Source organism: Rhagoletis pomonella, unplaced genomic scaffold, assembly GCF_013731165.1.
Source record: "Rhagoletis pomonella isolate Grant_MI unplaced genomic scaffold, Rhpom_1.0 Rhpom_scaffold_00005, whole genome shotgun sequence".
In the NCBI taxonomy this organism is placed as follows: domain Eukaryota; kingdom Metazoa; phylum Arthropoda; class Insecta; order Diptera; family Tephritidae; genus Rhagoletis; species Rhagoletis pomonella.
In genome coordinates, this window is record NW_023458559.1 from 38,881,880 (window position 1) to 38,901,524 (window position 19,645).

Consider the following 19,645-nt stretch of genomic DNA (forward strand, 5'->3'; position numbering starts at 1 on the left):
TGCTTGCACTCATCATGTTACCAAAAATAATTATCAAAAACTTTTTCTCAACTAATTGTTCTTACCCGTGCATAACTTTTCCTCTCTTCCCAGCCGAATGTTTCAGTGTTGTTTTAGTAAGCACTTTGTGGGCCAAATTTAGGTTTTACTTTGTTCTTTTGTTACAACAGTTTTTTGATGGGATAATTATGTTCCTTATGCTTGTGTCATAATTTGTGCTTTGACTTTGGAGAGGCTGTAATCTAATTGGCGGCGCTATGAATAGAAGGGTGAAAATTGGGATTTTAAAGGGGAGCGCATGTTTAGGAATTACGTCAGCTATTTATAAGATTAAGCGAGAGATCAATTAATTATGGTGGATTGAAGTTTCAAGCGGGTCTAAAAGTTAGCAATATCAAAAAGTGTTAAAAAACAAGAATAACTAAATCAGTTCGTTTATGCTTACACCTTTAAAATACCCTTACTACAAACTGCATATACACTTGCGGTTTGCATATATACTTTGATATAAAAAAATATAACAAAATACAATAGTTTTTAGTTCAAAAAAAATATACCCAAATAAAAAATATAAATTATCTTTTCAATGCAATGAAATATGTGGCAATCCTAATGAAGGATGTTAATCTTAAAATCCATCACCGTTAATATCGAGATATCTGAACGTTGAGTAAAATAAAAAACAATGCTTTTTAGTTGAGTAAATATAAAGAGCTTAAATAAAGTGGCAACCCTGTAAATTTTTTTCTTGATGTGAACTTTTCTCAACACCTCTCTTTTACTACTCTACGCCAGCGATGGGCAGAAAGGTGCACTTACTCTGCGCGTGTCTATGGAAAATGTATAGAAAGTTGAAAAAAGCTCTGCCCGCGGGCAAGGCAGTGCCCATCATTGCTCTACTCAAGTAATAGGCAGAAACAGCTTTTAACCTAAAAACGTCTATACTAGCGATGACAGAGATCTTTTACTTAGATCGCATCCATACCAAATTTATAGAAAGGTTTTAAAGGCTTCTCCCGGGGGAAATGCTTCGGTCGTAATTGATCTTTAAAACATACTCCTACATAAAAGCTTTAAATTAATAATATAATACTAATAATAGATTGGCGCTTACATATATGTTAGTGTTTGGCCGAGCTTCTCCTCCGATTTGTGGTGTGCGATTTGATGTTGTCACATAAAGCGGAGGGACCTACAGTTCTACGCCGACTCCGAACGACGATTGTATTCTTATGAGAATGGCAGAATACACATACAAAGTGAAAAACATGATTTAATATTTCAAATTTCCAAGCTATATCTGAGTTTTCTTTAAAGACAAATCAAAAACGGCAATGGAACCTTCTTGTTCAGGTATTTAGGCGATACAAAGTGATTTTTAGTTTTCTTTTACTGTGGTTCTAAGTATTTTATTTTATTTTTTGGCGTAAGCGTAAAAATAGGGGGTTTTTGGCTGTATACGTAGACATATAGTTGAGAAGTAGGTGCGATCAAGCAAAAGTGTAAGAATTTACACATGTATACCTTGGACGTTATAGTGTCATTCTGTTAAAAATAAGTTGCGGCATGTTTTAACCGGCTTCCAAAAAAAGGAGGAGGTTATCAGTTTGTCTAAATATTATTATTTTTTTATGTATGTTACCGCATAACTGTCTACCGATTTCAATAATTCTTTTTGCATCTGAAAGGCATTGTCACAGAGGTGGTCCCATACTAATCTGGTTTAAATCCGATAATTGGATCATGAAATATATATATATATATTTTTAAGTCGGTTTTTTTGTTAAAAATTACTTGTTCGGCTTATCGATTTATATAATATAACCTCGTTGGTGAAATATACATGATATTCTCGATGAAGAACAAAACCAAACATAACAAGTGAAAACTAAGTACAAATCACACAAGAAAGTAATATTGTTACTCTCCGCGATCGCTGATTGCTCAATTACTGTTTTTTTTATACCCTACATACGGCATAACTATTAGGTACATACGTATATTATCAAAAGTATGCTAAATACTGTTTGGTTTCAAAAGCGAAACTTTTAGTACTTGCATGTATCAAAGAAAGTATGTATACATTTATGTACATATCTGCTCAGACTTATAAAATGAAATTTGGGTTTATTAAATTTTACAATAATAGCTTAGAATTATGTAATTTACTTGTCCAATGATTTATAGGGTATAGAAGTAAAAATAGTAACAGTATAGAATGGTACATCTTGCATATTTTTAATGCTAATTATTATTTATTGCTATTTCTATGCATGAATATCATGTGCAGTGAATAGAAATAATGATAGTGATGATATTTTTAACTAATGAGGAAACGGAGACTTTAAAGGCCTAATTATATGATTATTTTCTTTATAAGAACGAGCTCAAATATCATTTGGGTTACTCGTCAAAGCCTTTATGAAATAATGAAAAACTCTGGCTGCGATCTATTCAATGATAGATTTAACGTTTTAACGGGACAAATAAAAGATCGCATCAGGCCATCTGATGAAAATTTAAAAGAATTTAATGAAAAGATATTTTTCCTGTAGTCACGAAGAACGTTTTTTCAAAGCAAATAAAGGTTGGCTTGAGTCCTCTACAGGTTTTCCGTGTTCAAAAATAATAAACGTCAATTGTAAGATGAAGCTCTAGAGGCGCGAAAAATATTTTAAGAGCTACAGCGAACATTTTTCTGGCAAGTGCAACAGAAAAAAAAACGAATGAAGATATATTCAATAGACTTTTGATTAGTTCCGACCCTGTTGTATCAAGTATGAGAAAACTACCAGAAAAAAATTGCAGGATTTGGCGTAAGAAGCACAACAGCTGTTAATTATGAAGCCTCATAGCGGTGATGAAAATGTTCATATTGATGACAATGACGCAAGCGAAGACGATGATTATTTTTATTAAAGGTTATATATTCTAAATTACTTTCTAGGCTTAACAAAAACATGTAGATAAATGTTGATGAGAAAATTTGTACAATTCGTATTAGTTATCATATAAAAACTTACCTAAAAAAGTGATGTTGTAGGTGATGTTGATGATGAAAATTGGAATGAAGATAATGATGAAGATAATTATTATAATGATAGAAGTGGTGTATAACTTGTAATAAATGATGATTAGGATTTTTGACAAATTATCATTAATAATAAATATTATTTATGGGAGAAACAACTAAATTTTAACTTTTCTCGCTCTTTGGTAACGCCATAAAAACCTACATAAAAAAAAAACATCCCACTAAACTATTTGTCTTCTTTTTACTTCATTTGGTGCTAGTTATACAAATACGTCAAAATATTTTACATTAAATGTACGTATGAATTGATTTCCACTTTCGGGATCGATTATCCCACTGTGTGACGCCAAGGAATAATCTCTTTACTAGAACGAATACAGTTTTAAACCCCATCACTTAGATCTCCTTTCACTGTGGCGACTTAACTCTCATTCGTTCAAAAAAAAAAAAACTTGAATTAACTGCCGAACCTACGGTCAACTCGCTACTATGGAAACGGCTCGCAATGGCATAAGTTCTTAGCTGTCGGAAGAAGACGGTAATGCCTGTGGTGAACACACTGCGTCCCATGTTTTATGTTACGTTGGTTGATTGCCTATACCAATCTCTTGCCATGTTTGCCCATAAGGCAATGTCCGGGTAATAATAATAATTATTATATTATTTTGGCGCTGTTATCGACCCCATGTCCTGCAGATTGGTAGTACGCACCTCTAATTACTTAGCCACAGTATCTGGCGATTACCCTGACTATTAATCTTAGAGATCGCTTTACACCAACTTTCGCCAAATTTGGTTATTAGTCAGGCGGGTGGTTTCCATGGCCCACCTGGTTTTACCTTATCGATGAGTTTGCTATAATCTAGAGGTATGCTCACGTCTTGAACATACTTATTTAGCGACGGATATTTCCTTCATTTTCACAGGCAACTCGTCGGCCTTGCAGTTGCCGGGCATGCCCTTGTGTCCACGAGCCCAGACAACAATCACCGAGCATTTAGACGCAAATAGGTTGAGACTTAGACCGCAGTGAAAGGACGGAAGCTATGATCCACTGGGCGGCCATCATAATGGCGTTAAGCCATTGTAGAATTAATTTCTGAAGTCAAGTGCGAATTATAAAAACCTTGAATGAGTATGTTGTGAGAAGAATATCATGATATGAAATGTGTATTTTCCATACATCCTATGCAGCCAAGAGTGACTAATGTTCGTCCATTCTTCTTTGCCCTCTATTTGTAGATGCCTTAACATGGGCTGCTCCTCCGAAGCTGCCAGAACGAGGACACAACGCAGCAGCATCAACGGCTATTATAAACACAAGAACAACACCAACAATAGCACAATCAGTTACAGTAACAGTAACTGCAATTGCAACAACACAAACAACAACTGTTGTGACAACTATAAAAGCAGCAGCGACAGCAATAGTTTGCGTTTATTGAGTGCAGAGGTGATCTGTCAAAGCACAGTTGACAGCGACGAGGAGCCAACAATTTCAAAAGAAAATAACTGCCAGCGACAGACAGACACAACGACAGTTACAACAGCAATAGAAAAGATACAAAAGCAGCAAAGGCAAGGAGAACTAAAAGTCGTAGGCGCTGAAGCGGAAGACACTGAAAAGCTGCGACAAATTGAGTACAGCCAAAGTGAGAGCGTAGAGGCGGAAGTGGTTGGTGTTGCGGTTGAAGGATTGCTGTGTACTGTAGGCGGACGCCATTGCGAATTATATGCCACTTGTGTAAATTGTTGCCCAAGTGGATTTGATATTAACGCGCAACACAACAGCAGCAGCAACGACAAGGAAAGTTGTTACGCAAACTTTCGTCACCGCACGGCAAGCGGAAGAAATAATTGTTGCCACCGACAGCTGCCGCAAGAACTGCCGCACACGCGCGACGAGTTTCCACCTCAAGCGAGGCAAGAATACGAACCAGAGAAACCAAGAGAAAATGAAACGTGGCGCGCGGCATACGGTAGCTTGGCGCTGCGGAGGGAAATGGAGACAAGCGCGCGTCCGCCTGCGCCAGCCACCGCCCTGGCGCGCACAAGCTGCTATGAGCTGCTGCATTATGAGCGCAGCGCCCTAACCGAGCGGCTGGCTGGACTGCGATATAGTTTGAGCAAAGCGAGGGACCAATGCGCGGGGGAAGAGCCGATGGAGAGCGCTGGCACATGGTCACAGGGATTGAACCATGAGCGACGCCGGCGACACAGCCAGCCGGCGCAGCTGCAGAGGCTTGATGAGGGCAAGCGCCAGTCGCTGCAGATGGCATATAAGCGTGAGCGCCAACAGACGCGAGTGCGGCGCGACGAGCAGCCGCAACAACAGCGTCAAAAGCAACGAATTGATGTAGTGCAAACTGCAAAATGCTGCCGCCAGCAGCAGCAGCGCGTAGAGCAGCAGGAGCTGCCAAACACTTTGGGGCAGCAAAGGAATGCGTTGACATACTGCCACCACCACCACCAACAACAAATCGAAGAACAGCAACAACACCACAGCCACCACCAACAGCAACCGCAGGAGCAACAACAACAACAACAACAACAACATCAACATCAAACAATGTCCGTCAATAAGAAGAAACAAAAACAACTCAAAGCGTCACAATTACAACAACACCATTCCCCACAAAAACTTCAACAGCAAGAAGAACCGCAACAGCCGCAAAAGTCACAAAAAAAGCCACAACAACCGCAAAAATACCAGCAACAACAGCAGCGACATCGCTTGCGACGCGGCATTCAGACAGTTGCGGCTGCCGCTTATGGCGCCTTTAGCTACATCGGTCACAACTACTATCATCTGCTGGGCAATTCGTTGAGCTTTTATGCCGCTTCGAGTGTTATTTTGGTGCTCTGCTATTTGACTACAACAACAGCGGCGGCACACTCGCCCGACAAGGCGCCGTTCGATAAGCATCCTATGTAAGTAGATGACTGGGAGAAGGGGTGGGGGTGTTGAGTGTGAAAACGCAAACCAGAGTAGGAGTGTGATAAATTGTAAGAAAACATCATATCTCATTAGTAGGCATAGGCAGCACAATGGACTTGAAGCGTTGCACAGAAAGTTAATAAAGCAAACACACACACATACATACATATACATACGCACATTAAACAAGCGCACACATGAACACCTAGAACTAGCTAGCGAAAAGCACAGCAAAACACGTTGGTAGTCTTTTTGATATCCATACTTCGAAATTTATTTTACTTGTGTCTACTTTTTAAACGCCTAATTGTGCACTACATACATAAATACACTCTCCACTACTCCACTCTATTTCAAGGCATTCGAAATCGCGATAGAGCGTTAGTAGATTTTCCCTTATTTCTTACTTAGCATATTATTTATACTCTCCTAAACCGATTCGGCTTAAGTGTATCCGTTTATTTTTACACTATTTTCAATATAAAAGTTTAGCTAAATTTTTTTCAAATTTAATTGGTTTATAAAATTTTGTTATATACTCCTTTTTCTTTGACTTTTTCTTTCTTTCAGTCAAGGCATCGATTGGTCAAAGTAAGTGCGCTCATTAAAAGCAAATTATTCAAAAATTAACACGCTTAAAAATTTTCAAATTTTATTTTAATGAAATTAGTAAACCAAAAATTAGCTAAATTACATAAATACAATAAAAAATACAAAGCTTTGTTAAAACCAGTCGCGCTTACTGCCTACTAAACAAAAAGCCTCTTAAACCAAATTTTTAATTCCTGTTCAAATTTGTGCATTAAAGCAAAGTTAGCGAAGACGAACTACACTTAAAACAGTTTGCATGTAATTTCTTTAATTAAAGATTTTATTTGTCTATTGTTGTTTCAAAGTGCTTCATACATTAAAAATTATAACAATACAAAAGTCAATACATGCATACATCTGAGCTATTTAAAAATTGAGATTTTTTTAAGTTTACATGATGTTTAGATATACATAGCTTTCAATTAGCTTGCGTCCCAACCAAACAAAAAAAACACAAAAGCGATACCTCAAGCAAATCATTGAGAGTCAACAATTCTCTCAATTAATATACGATATTTCAAAATATTATTGTTAGTTTATAAAATTTTTACAAAATTTTCGTACAAAACAATGCGCTTTACACCCTTTTTTATTTTTTTTTTTATCAAAGAATACAGAAATAATCAAGAAATTACCCAAAACTTACTGGATAAATTTCGAGAAGTTTCGGAAGCCTACTGATTAGAAGCAAGCCTCTGAAAGTTGCGAAAATCATCCCTAACAATAGAACAATTCCGAAAAAGTCTCAAAAAATCACAAAAGTCCAGAAAAATATCATGAAAATTGCGGTAAATCCCACAAAAGAAAACACGCCAAAATCTCGAAAAACCCGAACAATTCAGAAGCTTTCAAAAAAATCCCTAAAGATTCCGAAGATTGCCGAAGGTTTCCGACAAAGTCCAGACAAATCGGAAAAACTATGAAGGGCCGCGAAAAATACCTGGAAACCTCAAATCATCCCCAAAAGATCGCTAAAAGGCCACAATATCCTGAAAAAATATCAAAAAATCCCCAATAATCCGGAAAAGTTTCATAAGGGCTTTGAAAAACCCAAAAAAATCCATCATATCCTAGGTTAGGTTAAGTTCAAGTTAGGTGGCAGCCCCGTGTAACCGGGACTCACTTAGACAATTAGAACATGCTCCTTTGTGATACCAAAAACACTTTCAAAATACTCCCGAAAATAGCGAAGAGTTCCCTAAAGGCCTAAAAATATCTAACCAAAAGTCTCGAAAAAACTCGAAGGGTTCGAAAGAAACGAAAGTCCCAAAAAAGTCTTCTAGAGACGAGTAGGAAACTCTGAAAACGTCAAGAAATTTTGTCTTGTATGTCCTTTTGCCTAAGAATGTTAAATTCCCGCGAAATAGTACGAGTCAGGTGTTTCACAAGTTACGGTAAAGTCTCGGATCTCATAAATTGTATAATGATTAGAAATACGTTAAGGGGTTTCGGAAAATATCATGTGACGAGTTAACTCACATTTGGCAGTTAATTAAAGATTTTCAGTTCAGAAATGAAAAATTAAGGGCCGTATGTAAGTTAACTCTCCACTGTTCAAACAGCCCTAAAATCATATATTTAGTAGATTTTGTGATAGTTCAAACTATTTGGTTGTTGTATGAGTACCGCAGAAGTATTTAAAATATACGACACGGCAAATTACGATACCATATGAAAGCCTAATATATATGTAATATATTTATCATCTACAAATAACTTTCATTGCTAGTCTGTTTTTTACGAGACAACTGGAACTTACCATTTATGGTTGTGGTACAAGCATAAAAATTGCCATTGTGCAATGCTATTGCAGTTCTTGGTCAGATATAAATCTGGTACGTTCCAGCTTCGAAGACTGCACTGTATTGAAAACGTGGCATACAGTAAGAAATCTACTGTGTGCCGAGACAAAAAGGAAAGGAGCTGGCTGACATGTTGGTCAAACCTGGGGTATAAACCTTGCTTCATATTTTTGTTCTACTGTACATACGCCTGATACCAGCACTAAGTGAGGGTAAAAATAACTTCTGCTTTCGCCTGCCAGGCTTACTGCAATATTTTTTTTAGGAAGAGCCCTAAGGGTGATACTCCCTCCTTCTCTGTTAAAAAAAAAGACTCGGTTACTGCCGGCTACTGGTCTGGATCGAATGTGACTATGTTCACTTTAATTTCGAGCTGGAAGCTTAGTTTGAGTTAGAATTGTTATGTGTCATCGCATGCTAAACATTTTGTTTTCGGTAAAACAATATTTGCTTCCCACAGCAGCAGAAATTGCCGCAATGTTTTATAAAAGTTTTGCTTATCAATTATTCCCAAAGTTTTTAAGCTTTTGTTTGTATGTACATATGTCCAAATTTCAAATACGTTTATTACCTTAGACTATTTTGAAAATAACGTTGTATACATTAGTGCAAACTTTGTATTAAATTACCGTTAGGCATCTGTTAATAAACTCTAAGCTTTCTCTGTGTATAAAAAATTTAGCTTTTTTTGTAAATGCATTCAAAGTTGCACACAGATTTAGTACCTTAAAAATGAAACTTCAGTAAAGTCAAAAATTTTTATAAATCAAATCCCACGTATAATTTTAATTGGACGCAGTTCTCATCGTCTCCATGGATGTGGAGAGCGTAATTGTGCGCTTAAGTAAGTAGTCGTAGATAATCATATCATACAATCAATAGCTGTTTTGCCATTGCACATCGAAAAAAAATTAAATTTATTCAAAATTTTAATTATCAACCTTTTCATACATTCTAGTGCTTTTGCTTTTCGATAGCCGCATATTTCTGCATTTTTGCCTTTCATAGTAGCGTGAATAACACAAAAAAAATGTTTTCAAAAAATTAAATTAATGCAAAAGTTATTATTTGTAACAGTTTAAATTAAAATCTGGTCATATTTTAAAATATAACTCCAAATAGCTTGGACCAATAATAGAATTAAAAAAAAAATTTTGTACTGTTTTTAGTCCTTGTCTTGGCCAAATTTTAGTGCTACACTTCACGTGGCCGCTCTCAGCTAAGAGAATGTTTAATTTAATTAGCAGAGCTACCACACCCAAAAAGTACAAAGCTTTGCCCAAAGTAGGTTTTATATTTGTACAAAATTTCATTTCAAGTAATGTTAGTATTCAAAGTGATAATGAAATGTAATGATACCACACACACACACACAGAATTCGTTGCAGTTAGACCACATTCGACGCTGTACATGCATACAAACTACATACTTAGTAGAAGTGTGTGTTTCAGTGAAAACATACCCTTAGGTAAAGGCATACCGCACTTAGAAAAACAAAACTTACTTTTCCATTAACAAAATCCCTATGTATGTATACCGTCTGCTGCACACAGTCTCCACCGCAAACGCACACATACTCACATACATGCATTCAAAAACATTTTTACATATTTACATTACCTACTTTGCTTAGATTTCCCTTTTCATATCAAAAGAAAAAAATAATAATTTCTACTCTTTAGAATATATGTAAAATGTTAAAAAATTGTTCTGTATAATCATTACAAATACACACATACATACCTTGAATTTACAGTTATAACCATTTATTTTTAATTTTTTTGTTTTGCTTTTGTTTGTTTTTCCTTTCTCGACTTTTGCGCCCTCTTGCAACTCTTTTATTCGCAGATTCGACGAGTCCAGCTCGGATAAGGAAATTCTGGACTTGTTGCTGGAGAAGAAACGTTACGATAAACGTCTACTGCCGCCTGTTAACGGTGAGTATAGGAGTGTGAGTATGCGTATGTATGTATGTTTTACGCTATATATATAAATGTATGCATTAACTTTCAAACTTACCCATACCATACACATGTATACATACCTATGTACATATGTATGCATCTGCGCCATTTTTTCGTGTGAATGCCAGTTATTTTGGAGTGTTCGTTTACTCAGCTGGGAAATTGTATGTACATACATGCTTGTAAGCTTTTCGTTTGGGAGTGTGTGTTTTTTCCTTTTTTTAATTTTCATTTTTTATGCGCATAAATGTACACACGAGACTTGTGCGCATGTAAAGCAGAGTCACAGGAGGTAACTTGTTGGTTTTGTTAACTAAACCGCATCATACGAGTATGTAGAGAAATGCACATCTGTGTGGCAAGAATGAACATTGGTGGGTAATGAAATGCCAAAAAAATATACATACATGAAAAAATTGCAAAAAAAAAACACATTGCAAAGTCAGAAAATGTCAGCTGAAATTGGAGAGGGTTTTTGAAGGACCTAACTAATCAGCCGTATGGAAAATATATTTTAACATATAAATGGGAAAGTGTGCGGGAAAAGGGTAAAGCATATTATTACAACAAACACGGAGGAAATCCATGCATATATGTACATAAGGATGGTCCAAAAATACACAAGGAAATTAATATTTTGTAACTTTCCTGTGACTGAGAATATTTCTCCTCAGAAATCTTCAAAAATTAAAATTATGATGCATATTTTTCACAACCAGTAGTTTTATTTCACGAACACATAAATTAAGAAGAAGTAGAATAAGAAAATATCTTATTTTCATATACAAAAGATAGGATTGTCGGTTATAAAAAAATTATGTAATATTTTGTTTTTTTGCATTGCTGGCATACGAGAACTTAAATACTACGGCGTTTGATTATTCGCTTTTTTTCGAAAACCGGGTTTCGAATTAATCGCAAGATGGCATTTTGTGAAATCTGGTCAACCATTTTCAAATTCAGAAAAAACCGGATACACCGGTGTTATGTTTTAGCATATTTCGTCTAGAGTAACACTCATAGGGCATAGGCAAATGTTTTTTTCTTAAAATTTCAGACCTTTTAACCGATTTGTTCAAATAAATTTAAACGAAAAGGTATGAAATTTCATTACTTTTTAGAAACTTATTATATACACATTTTTTCTTTATTAATTTAATTTTCCTTTAATGTTTAGGTGTTATTTCTTCAAAAAAGAGGAATATTATTATTATTCATTTAATTTTTAGAAACTATTTTTTTTTTAGTTAGATTCTGCTTTGATTTTTATTGTTTTAAAATATGTATTCTTTTAAATTCCATTTAATTCATATAAATTTATTTTTTATTTATTTTTTTAATTTAGGTAATTTGTTTTTCTTTTAATTTTTGTATTTTATAGTTTTAAGAAGAAAAATTAATTTTTTTATTTCATTTAATTTTTGAAGCCTTAATTTTTTCTTGTTTTTTTATTACTAAAAGTCTCCTGAAGGCAAACAGAATTTTCGGACAGAAAAATATTGATTTTCAAGAATTCTGTACCTTTTTTACGAAAACTTGGAAAAATTTGAGCACTTTGGGCGAAGTCTAAATATTTTTTGATTTCGAAATTAAAAAAAACTTAGGGGTATAATTTGTTCGATGTAGAATAATCCTAGGGGTGAGAGCATTAAAACTCCGACTTTGCTTCTTTGGACCACCCTAATGTGCATACATATATCGATGGTCCTCTGCAATAACAACTCAATTCAAAATTCAAAAGTAAGCAGTAAGGACTGCTAAAGTAAGTAAATTCCCTCACTAAAGTAAGCAGTAAGGACTGCTAAAGTAAGTTTTACTTCAAAAATTCGTTTTCTTCATGAAAAACTTTAAAGCTTTCGCGGCACCATTAAGGCCCGTATTCACCATCTCTGGTTAACACTAATCTCCACTTAAACATCGTTACCAACGTTACCGACATAATGTAATATGCATGGAGTCAGTAACGTCGGAAATGATGTTTAATTGGAGATCAGTGTTCACCAGATGTGGTGAAAACGGCCCTAAGTTTTAATCAGTACCAGAATAAAAAAAAATACGGGTCTCCTTATTTCCGAAAATCTTCATTTTTGGGGGTGGCTGGAAACATTTTCTTTCATTTTTTTTGGACCACCCTAATATATCTGTGGCCTCAAATCGAGCCCAATTTTTACCTCATACAACTTTTCGGTTCTGTTCCGTGTTGTTTTGCATAAGAAATTTTTATTTTCATAGAAATACTAGGCATAAACGAGAAAGTTCTATTACTTTCTATTACTATTACTAGAGGTATAAATTAGTGCTGATTTTTAATTATTTCCGAAACACTATTAAATATTAGGAATATTAAATGTTTTGAAACAGCTACATTAGGGAGGGCTTTATAATAGCAACATTATGGGGCACCCCTTTATTTAGATCAAAACTTGAAATTTTTAAACGCAATTTTAAAGGTCCTACCAGAGATTAAAATGATCTTTTTTTTTAATCGCAAAAGCTCGATAATATTTTTACATCGATCAGCTATTGTTCAGCGAATTGATGACAATTTAAAAAAAAAATACTTTATTTGAAATCGCAAATATTTTGACTTCGGCCAGTTTATCACTCAGTGAATTTATGAATTTACATGAATAAAATTCAATGCGCTCGAGATGAATTTTTTGCGACTTTTTTTTAATTAAAAATTTTACAAATCTTGTTTGCGAATTCTAAAGTGTTTTCTTTTAATATTGAAATTTTCGTGTATGTCTTTATTTTGTGCGTAGAACAATATAAAGGGGCGCGCCGCAGATGCAGATGTTGATATTTTAAGGACCAGCCAAAGATACATACATAGCTTAATAAACATTTTCCAACGAATTTAATAATATTTAAATTTTACAGATGAAGATTTTTGTTGCGGTTTATCTTCACCGGATATGGCCAAAGTCAGCAACTCAAGGAGGCCACATAACCGCGGTTGGTTTTCTCGAATTCAAATCTGTATACTTCAAAATAAGTTTTTTTTTTCTTTCAACATTTTGTTGTTCTAGTGATAGGCTAATGGATTTAAGCTATTTCGATTTATTTTACTTTTTTTATTTACTGGAGTACATATTCGCTCATGCAGATAAATTTGGTTGTAGTTTTCTTTTTGTATACATAAATGTACGGTAGTGGGCAAATAAATAAGGACCCGATATTTTAACAAGTTTTTGTAATTTCTCTTTGTTTAGTTAATTTTTATTATTTTTTATAAAACCATGTAAGTCAAAAGAAAGCAAAATCCTAGTTATGCAGTTTTCTAACTTATCGAGATAACGGAATGCAATTTTAAAGGAGCTGGGACTTAGCGTTCATGCATTTTCCTCCATATAAAAAATGTCCCAACATACTTTTTATGGAAGAAAATGGGTGACACCCTCAGCAAAAAAAAAAATACGCAAAAATCTGAGTTAAGTCCTGGCTACTTCAAAATTGCATTACCTGAATTTAAAATTCGGAATAAAAAGTTTGAAATTTTTATGAAAGCTTTTCAAATTTTCCTACTTTTTATACAAAGATTGTAAAAAGTACTTATGTGGTTTTTGTTAAATAGTGTTTTATATTTTTATAAAAAAATATAATAAATAATAAATAAACAAAATTTAAATAGCCAAAACTTTTAAAATGTCGCATCCCTAGTTTTGCCAGCCACTGTATCCATTTATTTTATTACTATCCATTAATTTCGTCTTTGTTTGATTGTTTTCGTAATTTTTTGTAATTATTGTAAAAAAAAAATAAAAAAATAAGCTGTTTCTTCTTAAAATCCTCACCTTTTCAGGCACTTTGACGGTAAATGTGAATGTGTTGCTGCTCAGTTTAGCCTCGCCCGATGAGAGTAGTTTGGTGAGTAACTACTACAATTAAATTTCCTTAAAACACTTCATTCATCTCAAACTTATTCTTAAACCATTCCCATTTCTCTTCTTCCCCTCTCTCCAGAAATACGAAGTTGAATTTTTACTCAATCAACAGTGGAACGATCCACGTTTACAATATGGCAACAAATCGCATTATGACTTCTTGAATGCGTTGCATCATCACGACAGCATCTGGACACCGGACACCTATTTCATTATGCACGGCGACTTTAAGGATCCCATTATACCAATGCATTTTGCTTTAAGAATCTACCGAAATGGGACCATTACGTACGCAATGAGGTGTGTAAATTAATTATACGAGTAGTACTTTTGTATATGCTAAGTAAAGTAAGTAAGTGTTAAGTCTAGCTTGTCATTCTAATGCTCTGTGCCTTTTTAATTTCTTTCAACTTTAAAAAGGAAGCAAAAATCTTAATGCCCACGTCAAAATGGCGTCAACGATGTGCAAGGAAATGTTTGAAAAATGTAAATTTTTCTACAAGTATACCATTTTAGTTTTCAGTTACAAAGTAGAAATAAAATATGAAAATAATACTAAAAGAGAAGGCTATTTCATTAGCACGCTCGCATTCATAATACATATGTACACAGCGACCACGCGTATCGCACACAATTCTTGGTGGTTTGTTGGCCACCACGGTTGTTCGTGCAACGTCCCGTGTTGGACATTTTTTCCGTCACGCATCAAAAATTTTTGAATAAGTAATATTGCGCGCATAGTGCTTTACATAAGTAAATGCAAATGCTGGCGTTACTTACATACTTACTGATGTATGCATTAAAGAGCTGCATGGATGCATTCATAATACTCATTGTCGAATGAGTGAGTGAAGCACAGCAACCAGAAAGTGCTTGATTTGAATAACAAATATCTAGTGTATACAATTGCGTATATGTAAGGTTGCGTTTCCAGATGATTTTTGCAAATTTTATAAACCAATAGTTAAAAATTGTAAAAGAGTGTCAAATAAAATCAAATTGTAAAGATAATTTTTATCTAAAAATACCAACTGCCATATTGTCCTTTCGATCGCTCGGGCTGTTTTGCATAACGTAGGTTCTCACTCGCTTGATTTTATTTTGTAAGAGAATTTTAATGTTACATTTGAAAGCAAATGAGAAGTGCAATGCATCTTAGCATCGATTTGAAATAACAACGTATGAATCTCACTGCTCACTATATGAGTATATACTGTTTAAATGGCAATGAGCGTAGTCATGCTGCTCTCTGATATCTATGTACTACACCGCCATTGGAACTTGATGCCAGTATTAAGCGTGAATGAAATGGAAGTACTTTATTGTAAAAAGTTCTGTGAAAAAGAATAATGCAAAGAGAGAGAGTATTTAATTTAATACTATTGTAAATGGCACTTGATTTAATCTAGTGATCCCTATTACTAAATAAAATAAAATATAGATATAATTTTTGGTACTTCAAGTTTCAGGCCTACATAAAAAAGGAATATTTTATAAAAGTTTCTAAGAGTCGCGTAAAACTTACCGAATTAGACACACGCACTCATAATATCTATTAAAATGTCTCGAACAAACCCACAAAAGTACCGCAAGATTTCAAAAAATCACGGGAAGTTCAAAAGTTCCTAAAAGATAACGAAAAGTTTCAGATGAAACACATGTAGTCAAAGAAAAATACTGAAAGGCCCAACAAAGTCTCAAAATTTTTAGAAAATCCCCAAAATATTCGAAAAGGGTTCGGAAACATTCCCAAATTCCTGCAAAAATCCGAAAAACTTTAGAAAATCTCTAGAGATCGCTAAAAACCTGTGGAAACTTTAGTAAACATATTTCATATTTTTTACCCAAGATGGAAAATTATAAACAATAATTATCCGTTTGTTTTTCAAACAAACCTAAGGACCGAAAATACTATTTTAATATCGGGATTGCAAAATGGTTGGGTTTAGATTTTTGCATAAAGCGTAATCGTTAAATTTGGCCCTCTTTCGTTTGGCACCCATGTATATATATGTATATAGCATTTAACCTTTTTATAATTTTTTTTATATGTACTTATAAACAGGTAGTAACCCTCCTTACAAAGTTTTCTTAAATATCTTGCTTTTGACATACATATTATATACATATAATATTTTATTTAGCTTTTTAATTAAATGGAATCAGACTTTTAAACAGCTGGTAACCCCCTTTCAAATTGAATTTGAATTAAAGCTTTCCTAAACCTCGTTCAATCTTGAACTTTTTTATTAAATTCAATATGAATTTTCCACAGATGGAAACCCTCTTCAATTATACTTTCGAAATAATTATTTCTTAAACCTGTTTCGTTTGTCACCAATATTGTAATATTTCATTTTACCTATTAATACAAATGAATTTAACTTTTAAAGAGGTGGCAACCCCTTTACAATATTTTCGAAATAAAGCACTCTGAAATTTCTTTTATTTTACATACAACCTTTAATATTATATTTAAGGTAAATATTGATTAAATTCAATTTTACCGTTAAAAAGGTGGCAATCATCTGCAAAAATATTTTCAAAAAAAGCTTTCCTAAACCTGTTTCGTTTGATATAAATATTGTAAAATTATATTAAACTAATTGATAGAAATGAATTTGACTTTTAATCAGATGGCAACCCCTTAAAAACTGTATCAAAATAAAGCTCTCTGAGCATTCTTTTATTTGTCGTACAAATAGTAATACCAAATTTACCTTATTGATTAAATTAAATGTATCTTTTAAAAAGTTGGCAGCCCTCTGCAAAAGTATTTTCGAAATAAAGCTTCTTAAATACGTACCTTTTAATATCCATGCTTAGATATTTCATTTAGCTTGTTAATTTTATTGATTCTGAATTTCTTAATATATAACAACACTTTTAGAAATTGGAAACAAGAAATAAAGACTTCTAAACTCTTTTCGATTATAAGCTATGTTTGTGTGTACATTTATTAACAGCTTTTATTTAACCTATTAATAAATTAATTAATATTAATTGATTTTGACTTTTTGAGCAGTTGGCAATCTTTCTATATTTTTGAAATAAAGATTATTTAAACCCCTATCGTTTGTACAAGCATCACAAAATTTTTTCGTTACCTTGTTAATTATATTGATTTTGATTACAGATGGCAACCCAGTTCAAAATATTTTCATAAAAATACTTTATTTCTCTCTTCTTTAATAATCGTATTAAAATATTTCGCTGAACTTGCTCATTAAATTGATTTTGAATATCTAAACAGGTGGCAGCCCTCCTAAAAATATTTTTGAAATAAATTGTTTTCAATGGATTTTAACTTATTTAACAGGTTAGGAATCTCTTTCTAAAATACCGTATTTGTTAATCCCGGTCATAAGCTATTTGTATGCCCAGCTGTAGCCAAATCCGCGCAGCCGTTTTAACGTGAAAGAGCAACCAACATGCTCACACACTTATTCACTAACTTTCATATGTAGGCCACCACGTCGTATGAGTAATATTAAAATGTATGCTGCAGCTGTTAGACGCAGCGAACAACTTCAATGATTTCAGTTTTCTCAAATACATAGAAATAAAATACATACATAAATATTCGCTCCACTATTATTAGTCATTAGCAAGAATGATAGAATTCTCTATAGGTATTCTATATAGGTATTCTCTCAATCGTGAGTCATTAGGTAATTAATCTCTACTTCGTTTTTCTTCATTACAGACGCCATTTGATCCTATCCTGCCAAGGTAGTCTGCACATATTCCCATTCGATGATCCAAAGTGCTCCTTCTCAATGGAAAGCAGTAAGTAGTAGATAAAAAAAATTTAAGTGTGCAGAGCAATTATACTTTATAAATTAAAAAGCAGGCAACGTAAACAAATAACAAATTTATTGATGCGTTTCAATATTTTTTAATGCATCTCTATGTATAGGTAAAAGAAATGTATTGTTTGATATTAATTAAAATTAGCACAGCAATAAATAGTAAATTGCCAGCTTTTGTACAATACAAGAACAAAAAAATGCAAGCAAAATAAAAAACAATAAACCTAACAACAGCAAGAACAACAACGCAACACAATAGCAACTCGTAGCATCAATGAAAATCGGCATTTAAAAGGTGACTTGGGAATTGCAAGGCAATTCATTTGCTCATTCATTCATTTATTTCCGCCAACGCTGGTGCAATGCAGCATTCAACAATATGTACATACATACATACATACACATACGAATAGTCCTAGCGCATGCCACACAATACAATACAATACAGGGTTAATAACTACAAGGGAGCAGGCGGCTGCAAGTTTCTTTTGTTTGTGCTCGAAGAAAAGCTAAAGGAAGCATTCTTTTTTTTTGTCTGTCATTTGCTGTGCTCCTGCAGGCTATTGGCATGGATATTTACGAGCCGCAGGCGCTCAATAACAGCCGGTAGCTTAAAACGGACTGTTGCTGCACTTCGTTCGACCTTTTTTACTTCATGCCCTGGCGGCAGCAGCTTCGATTGTTCTGCGACTCCTAACTATTCAGCTGGTTGACACCAGCTTTGTTGCTTCGATGTGGCGCGCTAATAATCAACACATAGTTTATTACATTGTTGGCTTACTTGTAAGGAATTTTAATTTTTTTTTTTTTATTTATACTTTGATGTGCTCATATGTACACCTGGAATTTTTAATTACAACAAATAAACTTTTTGTTTATATCAATTGAATTAAATATTTTCCACTAAAAAAGTTATTTATGTAACTGTGCGAGGCGCGTTTGAATACCATAACAGCGATGAGCGAAGCCTCTCTAGGGCTGGAAATTCTGTCTAGGTTTTTGAACATGCGGATAATTCGTTTATACGAAAATTCGAATATCTGTTAAAAAATCCGAGTATACGGATATGCGGATATTAACTAGATTTCCGAATATCCGGAAAACAAAATGAACGACTCTTAATCGAATATCCGTAAAGCAAAATTAACGGATATTAACCGGATATCCGATAGCAAATTAATATATATTAACCGGTTGTATGGACAGAAACCGGATATCTGCATGAAAAACTAGAACGTTTATTAACCGAATATTCGAATAGCCATGGTCCTCAGCTGCATGAGATCTCAGTGCTTTATAAATATCTACATTTTCCAATTGGAACAAGCTCTTAAAATGACATTTATAGTCGCCAGTAAGTTAGGACAAAAAGAAAAATTATCAACTCAACATTTCTCAATAATATGGCCGGATTAAAAATGTTATGTCAATTTATTTTTGGTTTTTCATTTCACAGTTTCCTATGAGGAGGCGCAAATCAAGTATGTTTGGAAAAATGACGAAGACACGCTGCGAAAGAGCCCATCTTTAACTACATTAAATGCGTATTTAATAAAAAATCAAACAACACCCTGCGACCAAAATAGTTGGCGAGGTGAGTGGGTCGAAACCAAATA

General features: G+C 33.9%; 1 protein-coding gene across 1 annotated transcript in view; it reads left to right on the forward strand.

The window, feature by feature from the left end:
- The window catches only part of LOC118738909, a 114,980-nt gene that overhangs the window by 46,156 nt on the left and 49,179 nt on the right, over positions 1–19,645 (forward strand). The window contains exons 2-8 of the mRNA XM_036469955.1: positions 4,277–5,965; positions 10,215–10,303; positions 13,214–13,288; positions 14,136–14,200; positions 14,297–14,517; positions 17,924–18,006; positions 19,486–19,623. Of these exons, the coding sequence (XP_036325848.1) occupies positions 4,287–5,965; positions 10,215–10,303; positions 13,214–13,288; positions 14,136–14,200; positions 14,297–14,517; positions 17,924–18,006; positions 19,486–19,623 (2,350 nt within the window). The 5' untranslated portion in view covers positions 4,277–4,286. The remainder of the gene's footprint in view (positions 1–4,276; positions 5,966–10,214; positions 10,304–13,213; positions 13,289–14,135; positions 14,201–14,296; positions 14,518–17,923; positions 18,007–19,485; positions 19,624–19,645) is intronic.